The sequence below is a fragment of the Lichenostomus cassidix genome, chromosome 1, assembly GCF_008360975.1.
Source record: "Lichenostomus cassidix isolate B80296 chromosome 1, HeHo_3.0, whole genome shotgun sequence".
NCBI classification, from domain to species: Eukaryota; Metazoa; Chordata; class Aves; order Passeriformes; family Meliphagidae; genus Lichenostomus; species Lichenostomus cassidix.
The window spans coordinates 69,988,620-70,001,640 of record NC_139479.1 but is presented as its reverse complement, the minus strand read 5'-3'; the positions used below and the strand labels follow the sequence as shown (position 1 = coordinate 70,001,640).

Below are 13,021 nucleotides of genomic sequence, written 5' to 3'. Positions count from 1 at the left end.
GTTGTTTTGATTTCAATAGAAAATTACAAGCAATTAGCCATCTATGAATTTTCAAGCTCTCTAATTACATTTGAATAGAGATTTCAGTGCCTCCCAACTGACACACCTATATTTTAAAACACTGACACAATTTTATTTGCACCAATGAACACGTCCCAAAATATATATATACTCATGGTTATTTCCTGCTTTGTAGTCCTCTTAAAATCAAGAAAATGCTAAAAATCAATTTACCTCAAAAAAGCCCACCAACCTCATTTGGAAAAAACCATTTCATGTTTTCCAGCAGCAACTAGCATTTCATTCTACTTAACATTTCTCTGTTTTTACCTATCAAATGGGTTCTGAGCAAAACACTGTTTCCACACCATAGAGGCAACAGCCCTGGACATGAGGTAGGAGTAATATTTGGCACCGTAGCCCACAAGGTGACTGAATCGCAGCTGCCAGGCCTGTAAAAAGACAAAACCCCCAAACCTCATGTTATCTTTTAAATTCTTTAAATTGTTCAACATGTTCTTATGTATGATGGAAGAAATCTGATACTATTGATGACAAAAAAGAAAATATAATAGCCACCAGAAATAAATGACAGAATGAACAATCCTTTAGAAGAAGCATTTTTCAATCTAAATGCTGTATGGCCAATACACTGATCATCAGGATTTAAATTATACATAAACAGGGTCAGGAGGTGAGAAAATCCAGCAGTAAAATAAAATTATTCATATTTGATAACAGCCATGTAGTTCTACCAGTCTTCAACAAAACCCACAATTACCTTGTTACAAGTAACACAATATTTTATAATTTCCCATGTGGGTAAGGGTAGTGTCACACTCAGAAAAGTTCAATGCATAAACTTTTGTCACAAACAAAATGGTAATAGGACTTGTGTTTAATACTATAAAAAATACAGCTTTCCATGTGCCAAAAACCTTAGAGGTACAAAAGTTACATCCACAGGCAATGCCATAATTCACAGATTTGTCTGCACATTTTTAAATCCATATATTTGCAGCAGATTATAATCCACAATTATATTGCTATTCATTTATGTATTGTCACTTTACTTTATGACTCATTCATAAAGATGATGATGATGGACTTATTTTTTAATGCTGTTTAGTGTTGACTATTTCCTTATGATTTCTTAGCAAAGAAAATCAGAACTATAAGCCTTATCGTCACAGAAATCAAAAGTATTTTTTAGTTTTATTTCCCTGGCTGCAACGTATTAATTTAAATTGTGACAGACCCCAAAGGACCTCTTGTTCAACCCTCACTCAAAGCAAAGCCAACTTAGAAGAAATTTCTCAAGGTTCTTTCTAAAATCTTCAGGGATGAAGATTTCATCACCTCTCCAGTATGATGTGTAAAGGCAAGCAGGTCCAAACTGAATCTGTTTCCCAACAGATTTGGCATATTTTTTGAAATGAGAATGGATGACTGTATAAAGGAAGGAGTATGAAACTTACTTTCCCTTGTTGGCTTTGAGGAAACCAAAGAGAAGACAAGTGCCCTGTTTGTCCTCCTATCCAAAGTCAAAGCTCTTAACATTCTTGTGATATGACTGTTGTCAGGATTTTTGCAGATACTATAAAAACCCGGAGTTTTGAAAAGGAACTAAAAGATAAACAATAATGTAGTATACCAGATGTTTTAAATTTAAATCCATGGGCTGTGAGATGCTTATTCTTATCCTATAGTCAACAGCTGAAATTCTGATAAAGCCAAATAAAAAAGTGAAAGGACATTCGTAATTTTCCAAAACTATTTGTGTCTTTGACTGTGATTCTTTAACACACTGTAATTAACTCCTTATTTTTTACAGCTGAAATAAACTATGCTTCTTTATTCAAAAAAGTGCTGATTATAATTTTATTCTCTATTGGTCAAAAAGGCATATGTGTATTCTAAAAAATGACCAACTGAGAGGGTGGAAAAAGAAAGTATTTGGCTTTTACTCAGTCTTTTTTCCTTAAAATGCAAGGTAGCAAACAGAGCCTCAAGCTAAATTACTTAGAAGAGCTGATGAGAAACAAGTTGTTAGCTCCCCTTCCTGAGCAACACCTACAAATGAAGATCTCAAAGTTAGCTGCAGTTCAGCCATTCAAAAGCTACTTTTTACAGGATGGTTATCTCCACCCTAAGACAGGTATCCAAAACAGATGGAATTTGCCATGGGTGAGCAATTGAGCCTGTGACCTACACTATGAGTTTAAAGTAGGAGCAGCTAGGTTAATTGAGATGAAAAAAGCTCTCCAGTCTTCAATTTTCCTATAGGTCTTAATGCATGGCACAAATTCTTAAAAATTATTAGTTTTTTTCCCTTTGAAGTTAAGGATGTACTGTATCTCCTTGTAATGCAAGTATGTTAAAACATTTGGACACAGAGTCTCCAGTTTACTTTGAAAGGTATTTTGGCTGCCATGTTTATAGCTATGGTTTTTCTATCTAGTCCCTTAATTATAACCATAATCATTAAACAAAAAGCACATTTTGAAACAGAGCAGGGAGACTACATTTTTAGAAGACTGAGCAGGAAAACATCTCAGTTTGTTTTATAATAAATTTTTAAAGCCATGATTAGAAGTTTCAACTAACTCTCTCTGGAATGTGGAAAACTTTACTGATTAATTGATTTCACATACTCAGAAATGGTTTTAGGCTACAAACAAAAATAATTTCCCAGAGTTTGGCATAGTGAAGGATATTTCTACCCCTCCCATCAGAAAGGAATGACTTTGATAATCACACAAGCTGTAACTAAGACAGTATGTCTTCTTTGAAAGCTCAGATTACATGGTTCACATCAAATGCTCTTGCATTTAATAGTTTGCACCTAGAACAGCTCATCTGGGCTTCCAGGTTGATCAACTATTCCATTCATCCGTTGGTTGAAACAAGGAGAAAAGAACAACTTCTCAGCAATCTGTCCAAGCCCAAAAGCTTGATTTCAAAGTCTGCACCTAAAACAGGTCTCTCTACCCTCTGCTCCATTTTGTTTGACCTTTTTGCTACGAAGCTTTACTGACAAACTTCACATTGTTTCCTTTCAAAAGATAAAAGGAAAGGATATAGAAAGACCAAAGAATGACACTACTCATCTCTCTCCCTGCATTTGGGGAGGCTTTGGAATATGAAGAAGTTGAAATTTCAAAAATTCATTTGGAACAGGACAGTATCCAAAACAAGAAACAAAAATGGAGGATGAGTCAATCCATTTTAAGAGAGATGCCTAAGATAAAGTACAGATTATTCTTTCATTGGAATAAATACGGAACATACTTTTAGATAGCTCAAGTTATACAAGATTACAATCATTCTCAAAGGCATACTGAAACTAAGATTGTTTTCCCATTGCACACAGCAGTAAAGGAAAACCAACACCAAACCGTGCTATTCCCTACTACACTTTGAAGCCTATATTTATTTTTCTTAACCAGTACACATTTTCCCCACTCTAAAGCACTACTGTCACTACTTTTGTCCCAGTCCTCACATGAAGTTCCTAATCAGGAACTTCCAACCTTCAATATCACCCAGAACTTCTGACATTATTCAAGTGTATTTTCTGCTTCTATGCTGTCCTAACAATTAACTTTGCAAGACTGGAGTTAGCTACCTATAAAAAAATATTTAAACATTAAAACACCCATCCTCTACCGTAATTCACAAGGAACTACCTGTCCCCATTAAAAAAAACTCTTCCTCTCCTCCTACTTCATAGAGGAGATTATGACCTAGGCAATAAAATGTTCAAAAAAACCCAAGAATGTATAGGATACTGCTCCATTAAAAAGTTCTCTGATGAATAAAAAGACACCCCCATATCACTGTAAATGTATTTAAAACTAAATGACTGACCTTTTAGCATAAAACTCCATTTCTCCATTTTAATAAATTCAGCTATAGATGCAAGATGACTTGATTTCTTGTGTTCTTTCCAATGAGGAGTCATTTCTTCATTAGGAAAAACAAAGACATATCAAATTCCCTTTTGGACAGGGTAAAGGCTAGACATGTAGAACTAGGGCAGTCTCCTTATTAAATGTTATATTTTTGGTGAGCAGCTAGAAAGTTATGAAGACTCTGAATAATCACTTACTTCAAAAAGTTCCATGAACCCATTCCAGGAGTTTATAAAACAGTGCACTTTACAGCATAGCCCATGGGTTATGATCACATGCCATCCACAGGTCATGTTCATGCCTGCTTTTTATTCAACACAACAGACCGAAATAAAGGTCTGTGACTGATCTACTGCAGTTATTACACAGGCTTCTTTTCCACCAACATTATCAATATTTTCTTATAACCATTTCCAAAATTCCATGTGCAATGGCTTTCCACCCCATCATGTAAAAACAAAAATACCTCACTTATACTTTTGTAATCTTACACCTTGTCAAGACATTTTTTAACATCCTTGTAAAATACATTCTTAGGGTAAAATTCAGTTCATTTTACTTTAGTTGCCCTTAACTATGTGTCTTGCTCAAACTAGCCACATAGGCCTCCTTTACAGTACAGGACAGAAATATTTATCCTGCTATCTTTTGAGAATATAGGATTACTGATTTAGGAGAAATCTGAATAATTTACTACACCTTCTATCTTCTATTCAAAAGTTAAGTCACTTTATTCATATTAACAACATGGTAGGATCAGTTAAACTGAACTATTTTAAAGACTACATTACATTAGTTTAGGATTCAATTATTTGAATTTTTAATTTAGATCTGTTAATATTGTCACAAATATAATATGACACACAAATTTAGATGTGATGGTAAAAGGACAAAATTGAAAGAAAATCCATAGGTAGCTTAATACATACTAAGCTAGCTTTTGCTTTAGTGTGGGTAAACATTGTTCCAGAGGGCTCCACTAAGTACATCAGGAATCAGTGCTATAAAATCCTACCACATCTTTTGAAAATAAACCCTACAGAAATTCTTGACTATTGCTTGGACATTTCAAAATGTTCTTCAAATGGTTTCTGCTGTGACTTTAGCGATTTCAAAGTATATTTATGTCCATTTTGTTTTGTATCTAAGACAAAAAACACACGTAAGAACCTGAAAAGATCCAATACTAAATTAAGGAAGGTATTTTTGTCATTGAAGACTTCTAATTACAAAACGTGTGCTACAGTAATTACACCAATGAGCAAGCTGTTGAATTGTTTCCGTGAAGAACAATATTTGATGGAGATGATATCTGGTGCCCTCCCCCTTCTTAATTAAAATCTTATTTTGGCAGGAAACCCAAGAGAGAAGCAGCCAAACTATCTCCTTCAGGGGCTACTGGGTGGAGAAGCCCTTGTGTCTGGCACTAACTTGATACTATTGCTCCTAATGCCCTCGAATTTAGCTACCAGCATGGGTGGAAAACTCCTGAGAGTCAAGGGGAAGCTCCAGGCTCTGGTTCCTTGGAGCCAGGAGAGAACAGCAATTAGCACAGGAACCAACACAGGCTGTTTCCCTCTGCTGAGGCCAAGGTTTATCAGGGCTAGTGGAAATCCAGGACAACGCTGCTCTGGCATGCAAACAAGCACACTTTACAGAGTGCTTTGAAGATGTCCTCAACCCATTCTCACTTGAAGAAATGGTTTGATGAGTACTAGAGTGCAGAGTTTGCAAACTGTTTGTGCTGGTAGCTACCTCTGGGGAAAAGCTGGAGCACCCACGGACTGTAGAAACAACTCTCTCCATAGGTATGCAGTGGCTTGCTTGGTCAACTTACATTCTGTATTTTTGACCTGAACCCCTCTTAAGTTTTATAGAATTACATCATCATCCTTCTGGAGTTTCACAATAATAATAAAATGCAATAAAGAACCACTTTCTTTTCTGCAGTTTCTAATCTTGCTTAGAATAACAGAAAACTAATTTCAAGAAACCACATCTCTTGCTGCTCCTCTAACTCAATATCAATACTCTACAGTTTTCCACTGCTGGGCATTGCTGTTAGGAATGGAGGGAACACAAAGTAAACCAAACCAGAAACACTGCTGACATTTTAGAAAGTGAGTTAAGCAAGAGATTAAGATTTCAATTTATAACACTTCCATGTTTTTATTATAAAATGATAAATAAATCTAGCAAGGCAGGGAATGTAAATATTTTTGCAGTTGTTTACACTAAGGAAGAGGAAAGGAATTTAACATGCAATTAACCACTTAGGTGATTCTAGACACATACCATATGGTCTTTGAATTGCTTAAAGAAAAATACTTCATTTTTATTTATAAACTATTCATGAATTTGAGCTGCTTATAGCAAAATAATTTAAAACTATTTACTCTATACCCTCTTCTCTCCTTCCCAGAAAGGGATTGAGGGAAGGGGGACATGGGTGATAACAAAGAATACTGACATCAAAAATCTGTATGTATGATTTGCATTGCTTCACAATCTTTAAAAGGCACAGAGATATGAAAATGGATTCTTTACTGTGTCCTTTAACTGATCTTATTTGGACAAGTTAAGAAAGACTGTAACTTATAAACATTATAACTGGTCTTTAAAGTAAAATGTAAGAAATTTGCAAACATGACTTTCAAACAAATCCTTTATGTCATACCATGCAATTTTACACACATATACATACACATGCAACACCCCTTCTTCAACTACAATTAATAATTTCTATTATTGCCTAAGCTTCAAATTCATAAGCCTGAGATAAGCAGAACCAGATCACCACTGTTTACTTTGGGTACAGACTTGCACCAGAGCCCAAATTTTTATATTACTTTTCCAATTAAACCTAATTTTAAGTGTTGACCTATTATTTTAAAATAAACATCCTGAATGCTGCTTAAGATAAGCCCTCACAAAAACCGAAAAATATCTTAAGTTATGTGGTAACTGCAAAATATATTTGCCAGTACAGCTTAACCAAGTAAATTATCTGAACTAACACAGGAAGATGAAATCACTATCTTTTTTCAGTACCGTTTATTTACTATCTTTTGCTAGAGCCATTCTAGACACAGACTGAAGGGATCCTGATTCTAATCCTGAATCTGCCACAAGTGCAGTGTGAACATAAAGAAAATACATTTCCCCCTCAGCCACCTTCTGTGCAGTGAGGGTGCTAATAGCTCCTGTGTCTTGTTTTTTTCTGTTTTGACTTTTCATAGAAAGGACAGTTTCCCACTGCACTTGAAGAGAATTTCATTTCAGACTCTCTAGACTGTGTTTATGGCAATGATGTATTCAGTTGTATCTATCACTGTCAAATATAGCTTCAGTACTGCATTCCTGGGGGGAAAAAAGGACATGTGAGCCATGAAAACAGAATTGTATAAAACTAGATGAAGCTATCTGTGTTTTAATATATATGAAAGATATATCTAATTATATTCAAAATGTCAACAGGAGATGTATGCAACTAGCTCCTGCACTGTTCCTTAAAATGTTCTACCACATGGTAAATATTGTAAATACTATCACTAAAGTATGTTTGAGTTTCATGGGGCTAACACTTGGAAAAAGAATTTCCTTAAAAGTGCTTCATATCTTATGATATGTGTAAACACTCTACACTGCTGTAGATAGTTGCCCAGTGAATAGTGTCATGTTACCACTGGAAAACAAATCTTCACAGTATTTGCTATCAGCATTTTCTTTATCATAAAATGAACTCAACTCCACAAAGACAGAAACCTAAACAAACCTTGAAAGGTGACTTTAAGAGCTTTTGAAAGTCCCAGCATCTACTTTAATATTAACCTCAGCAGGGCACCAATCTTTTTGCAATGGCTTTTAGCTATTAATTATTTATAGAACTATCACTTCCCTGGAGTTCACTGTGTACTCCTTTATTAATCTTTTCCTCAGAACCAGACTCTTCAACTTGATTTTACAGTATACTTTTAAGAAGGCCCATATGAAAACTAATCCAGGGACTTGCACTCTGCATAAACAACTTTAGTTTCCAACATGGCAAGGTAAAAAATTACCTTGAAGGGGTTACACAAACTTCAAGAGGTTGAGAAATAACATATGACTTCATCTCTCTTCAAAACACTCAAAAAAGTGGAATATGAGCAACATCAGTACCCCTCAAATAACTGAAGAGGCAAAAAAGTGGAAAAGCCATACTCTATGAAGAGTATCTGGCTTTACTATGAAACTTACGTCTCTGTGATCTACAACAGTGGTTTCTTTAAAACTGCCTATAAAAGAGATGCAAGATGTACTGGGTGTCTGTGTCCCTCTTCAATAAACAAGGGAAAAAATGAACAAGATTTTAAAAGATTAGTACTAGCTATAATCACATTTGCTATCTGTTATATAATTTTCCCCCTCCTATTTGCTCATTAATAAGAAACAATCACAGCCTCAATTCCAAATAATTTTTTTCATAAAGTTTTTCACAACTACTCACTCATATATGTGCTCATATAATTTTCTCTTTGCTAGCTAAATAAACTCAATTTTCTTAACTTTCCTCCAAACCTATTATCTTTCCAAAACTGCTTTTTTGTATTTCTTCCATTTTTGGTACATCTTTACAATAGGTAGACACATACTACATGATACAACACTACCACTGCTAAGTCCCTAAGACCAAATACTAAAATATATCAAAAAAACACAGATAATTTCCTTTCCAGCACCCCGTGAATAAAAGCACACTCTTTTGGTATTTATTGTTCTTTAAATACTTATTATGTAAATTGCTTTCCCAAAGCAAACTATCCTTTGGTAAATGATTGAGACGGGTTCTGCCGTAACATCCACTGGCTCCTTCAGGACTCTGTGATGAAACTCATCAGCCCCTGAGTCCTGTGAGCATTCAGTGTATACCAATGGCAAATCACAGGTCTGTGACCATGGACTTGTGAACATTCAGTGTACATAAACGTGAAATCACTGCTCCTGCACTCATGGGCCTCTGACTCTGGGAACTGGGACACCCAAGCTCTATTAGCAGCATTAAAGACTGAAGGAAAAAATGCATTGAATCACTCTGCTTGTTCTTCATGCTATTAGTCAAATTACCATCTTCAACAAGTATCAGTCCAATGTTTCCTTTAAACCCCCTCCTTCTAGTAACATTCTTTAAAAAGCCATTTTTGTTATCTGAAACAACACTGGCCAGTTTCAACTCTAATTGAGCTTTGCCCATAAAGCTCCCTGCATAAAGGCTGGGAGTACTGGGGTTGTTCAGCCTGGAGAAGAGAAGGTTCCAGGGAGACCTTAGAGTACCTAGAAGAGCCTACAAGAGACCTGGAGAGGGACTTTTTAAAAAAGGCATGTAGTGATAGGGCATGGGGGAATGCCTTTATATGGAAAGAGGGCAGGTTGAGATTAGATATGAAGAAGAAATTTTTTACTCTGAAGATGCTGAGGAACTGGAACAGGCTGCCCTGAGAAGTTGTGAGTGCCCCATCCCTGGAAGTGTTCAAGGCCAGGTTGGGTAGGGGCTTGGAGCAACTTGGTCTAGTGAAAGCTGGCCCTGCCCACAGCAGGGGGCTTAGAACTAGATGATCTTTAAGATCCCCTCCAACCCAAACCACTCTAGGATTCTACGATAAACAAATCACAGCTCTGTACTCTTCCTTCAAAGCCTGACCTTGCTTCAAGAGATCACACTGTTTCTTTTCCCTCCTGAGCTCAACCAGGACTTTCCTGTCCAGCCAACCTAGCCTTCTGCAACTGTTTGCTTGACCACAGTGATCCAAACTCTTAGAATAATTTAAATTCTATTTTTAAAAATTTCTGCAAGATTTGTCAAGTAAAGGAGCTTCTATAACTATTATAAATAAATTATCATCTAAATCATTAACAAAAACACAGAATGCAGTAACTCCCAGACAGATTCGTGGTGATGTCCACTTAAAATGTTCCTGTCTGAAACTAAGCTTTCACCTGCTTTGTCAGCATGTTTTCTATGTGTTGACTCAGCCACAAATCTACAGTTTGCTTGTACAATTACGGTTTGCAAGTGACAGAAAGCTTACTTAGTGTAGAGTTATGCTATTAATTAATTATTTCCTGTTTCCAAGATCAATCAATATCTTAAGAAGAAAGTGGATTTTTTCCATCTTAGGCAGTTAACAAAACTGAGGTTATTTTGCTCATTTGATTGTTCTCAAAGTAATTATAAGCTTAATAATTGCTACTACTACTTCTTGAGTGACAAAATCTGACCAAATAGTCTACAGATCCCTTCCTTCATGAGGGAAGTTCTCCCTTCATAAGGACAGTTATGATAACACTACCACTTTTTCATGAGTTTGTGAGTGAGAATTCCTCCAAGTCACTGACTATTTTGACAAGCTTAAATATTCTGACAATCTCACTACATCTAATCTAGTTATTCTCTCTCTTTCATTCCTTAATCTGAGTACTCTTTCAATCCATCTCAGAAATTACACAGATTACTCACCTTACCCAAATCCACTTATTTTTAAAAACTGCTGAGGCAGAATAGAATATCACTGCTTTCTCTGACATTTATTGTTTTTCTTTCTCCCACTCTTCTCTTGCTTCTTCAGTAATTATGGAATTTTATTAACTTCTCTGCTTGCCCTTTGCAATTCAGCATTTCTAGCCTTTTTTGTTCTGAATTCTTGCATTCTTTTAGTAATTATCTCTAGTCATATAATGATTTCTATTTTTTATTACCTTAATAAAGTTTTAAAGGGCTTGGTCCTTTACTGCCAAATCTTTTTTGCATCAGGATGGCTTGTATCCTTGGTTCAGCCTCTTGGATAACTATATAATGTCTTTTGAATCATCATACTTGCTATGTTCCAGTTCCAGCAAATTTCTGGCAGCCTTCCTCTTTCTGATGCATTGTTTTTAATCGTTATTGCTGGGTTTAGTTTCTGAGCTGCTTGAAACTTCCACAGTTTTACTTCTGGCTCATTAGAACTTACCCTGTATTCTGTTTTTCACACTTTTATAGGGCTTTTACTTTACTAATAACCTCCCTTTCTCAAATATTCAGATGTACGGGCTTTTTCTCCCACTGAGTCCTTTTTAACATTTTATTGATTAGCTCCACAAATTTTATTCCATCATCTGCCACCCAGAATTGGTTTTTTAAAAGCTCTTTGCCAATAGTACCCATTCTACCTTTTAGCTGGGTTTTTTTACATTTCCTTTAATATAGCTTTCAGTTTTGCTTAGGTTCTATGGTTACATTATAGTTTAGCTTAATGAATCTAAAATAAATTTTGGAAGGTTTTAAATAAATAAATATGAAGTAAAATTACAGTTTAAAATTTAATAGGCATCCACTACTTAGCCTTCCTTACCAATAATTTTAAGATTTATGTTCACCACTTGAGTAAAGTTTTCAGAATTCAAAACCATTTTTACCATCAGAGGTTAAGGGTTATCACTTATTTACTTTAAGACAGCTGCCTCATTGCTTGCTCAGTCTATTTCTTCTTTTCATATGTGTTACTGATATTCACATGAATTTTATACAGAAACAGTTATATATAATTGCATATTAGTAGTCTCTTCAAAAACTTAACAAGAAATCCTAAGACAACAGATGCTACAAGGACACAGATGGCAGATTCTGTAATAAGATATTTCACTCACACTGCCAGCCAGCCCTCAGGAGGCTGAGGAATAAGCCTGTTAAAACGATACTCTCTTGCACACACGTTTTCTTCAGTAACAACAAAAAAGGAGGCTTTGGCTCATGGTGACCGTGTGATGCAAAAACTATTTTCTCTCTGCAGAGAAGCCAGTTCTGTCTATTGACACCAACTCCCCTTCAGCTGCCCAAACACTCAGATGTCTCTGCATGTTCCCTGTTAATGAAAAACTTGTTTCCAGCACCCATGGCAAGCCACATCTTCCTGTAGTGCCTGACAGCCTCCCTGAGCAAGCACCCCAAATGTTAGGCTGCATCTCATCCACTGATTTCCTTTGTCAGGAGCATGACAGACACAACCACAGCAAGTTAAGACAAGGACCTAGGTGGAGCCTTCCAGGGTCAGGATCCCTGTCTGGGCAGAGTACCCCCAGCTGCAGGAAGAAGACAGGCTAACAACCACATTGGTGATACACCATTTTCATACACTTCTTTGCTCTAGGGTATCTCTTACAATGCCTGCCTTGTCTTCTGTTGGCAAGCCTGACTGGCAAACATATTTGGTCTCACAGGTGTTCTGCTTTCTCCAAACATTACCAACCACAGGCCATGCTGCCAAAGAAACCAGCACTCTGGACAAAACTATATAACCATAATCAAACATGTAACCTGATGCACATTTTGTGGCACCAGTAAAAGTGGTCCTTCTGAACCAATATGTATTTTTAAAATACTAAGACAAAAAGGCATATAGCAAATTATTCAGTGTTCAAAAAAATACCAAGGGCACCCTACATACCAATATGTTGCCTCCTATCAAATGTAGTTATAACAATGTGTGGGGGTTAATTTCATCACTGCACTTTGCATTCAAGTACCACACAAGAAATTCAGCTGTTTCTGGAAGAAAAGCCTACCAGAAGACCATGTAATTATAAATAATGCAAAACGGACTATTTGGCAGTGACCTAAAAAAGAACCAGATTCACTGTGCCTCACTCTTCAAAACCATTTTTCCTGAGTCATAAGTCAAACCATCATTTCCCACCAAAATTCCAGGTTAGAAAAGGTTACTATGATGGGCAATTAATATGTAAGTCCATCATAATTTTCTGAAAATAAGAATCAATAACTCAAACTACTTCACAAAGAAAATACAGGTATGATGATCTGGACAGCTGGTGTTTATTGTACAACCACTTCATTATTGAGAGCTCTTTCCTATAACTGCAGGAGGCTGCAAACTCCACTATCATTGCAGAGTCTGTTTACGCTGTGTGTCATTTTTTGTTACACTATTGAACCAAAACCCACAGCAGGAGATGGGAATTATTATGCTTGGCAAAGGGCTAGCAATGGCGTATCATTAAGTTTTGATGACTGTCTCAAAGGAAAGTAGTTTTCAAGTCTGAACCTAGGGGACATGAGGGGACTAAGCAACAGA

The 13,021-nt window shown here is 36.1% G+C and overlaps 1 protein-coding gene across 2 annotated transcripts in view; it reads right to left on the bottom strand.

The window, feature by feature from the left end:
- MIPEP (mitochondrial intermediate peptidase) overlaps window positions 1–13,021 on the bottom strand; it is a 68,456-nt gene that overhangs the window by 8,852 nt on the left and 46,583 nt on the right. For both annotated transcript variants that reach the window (XM_085062819.1, XM_085062829.1), the window contains one exon: window positions 331–452. In XM_085062819.1, the coding sequence (XP_084918945.1) occupies window positions 331–452 (122 nt within the window). The remainder of the gene's footprint in view (window positions 1–330; window positions 453–13,021) is intronic.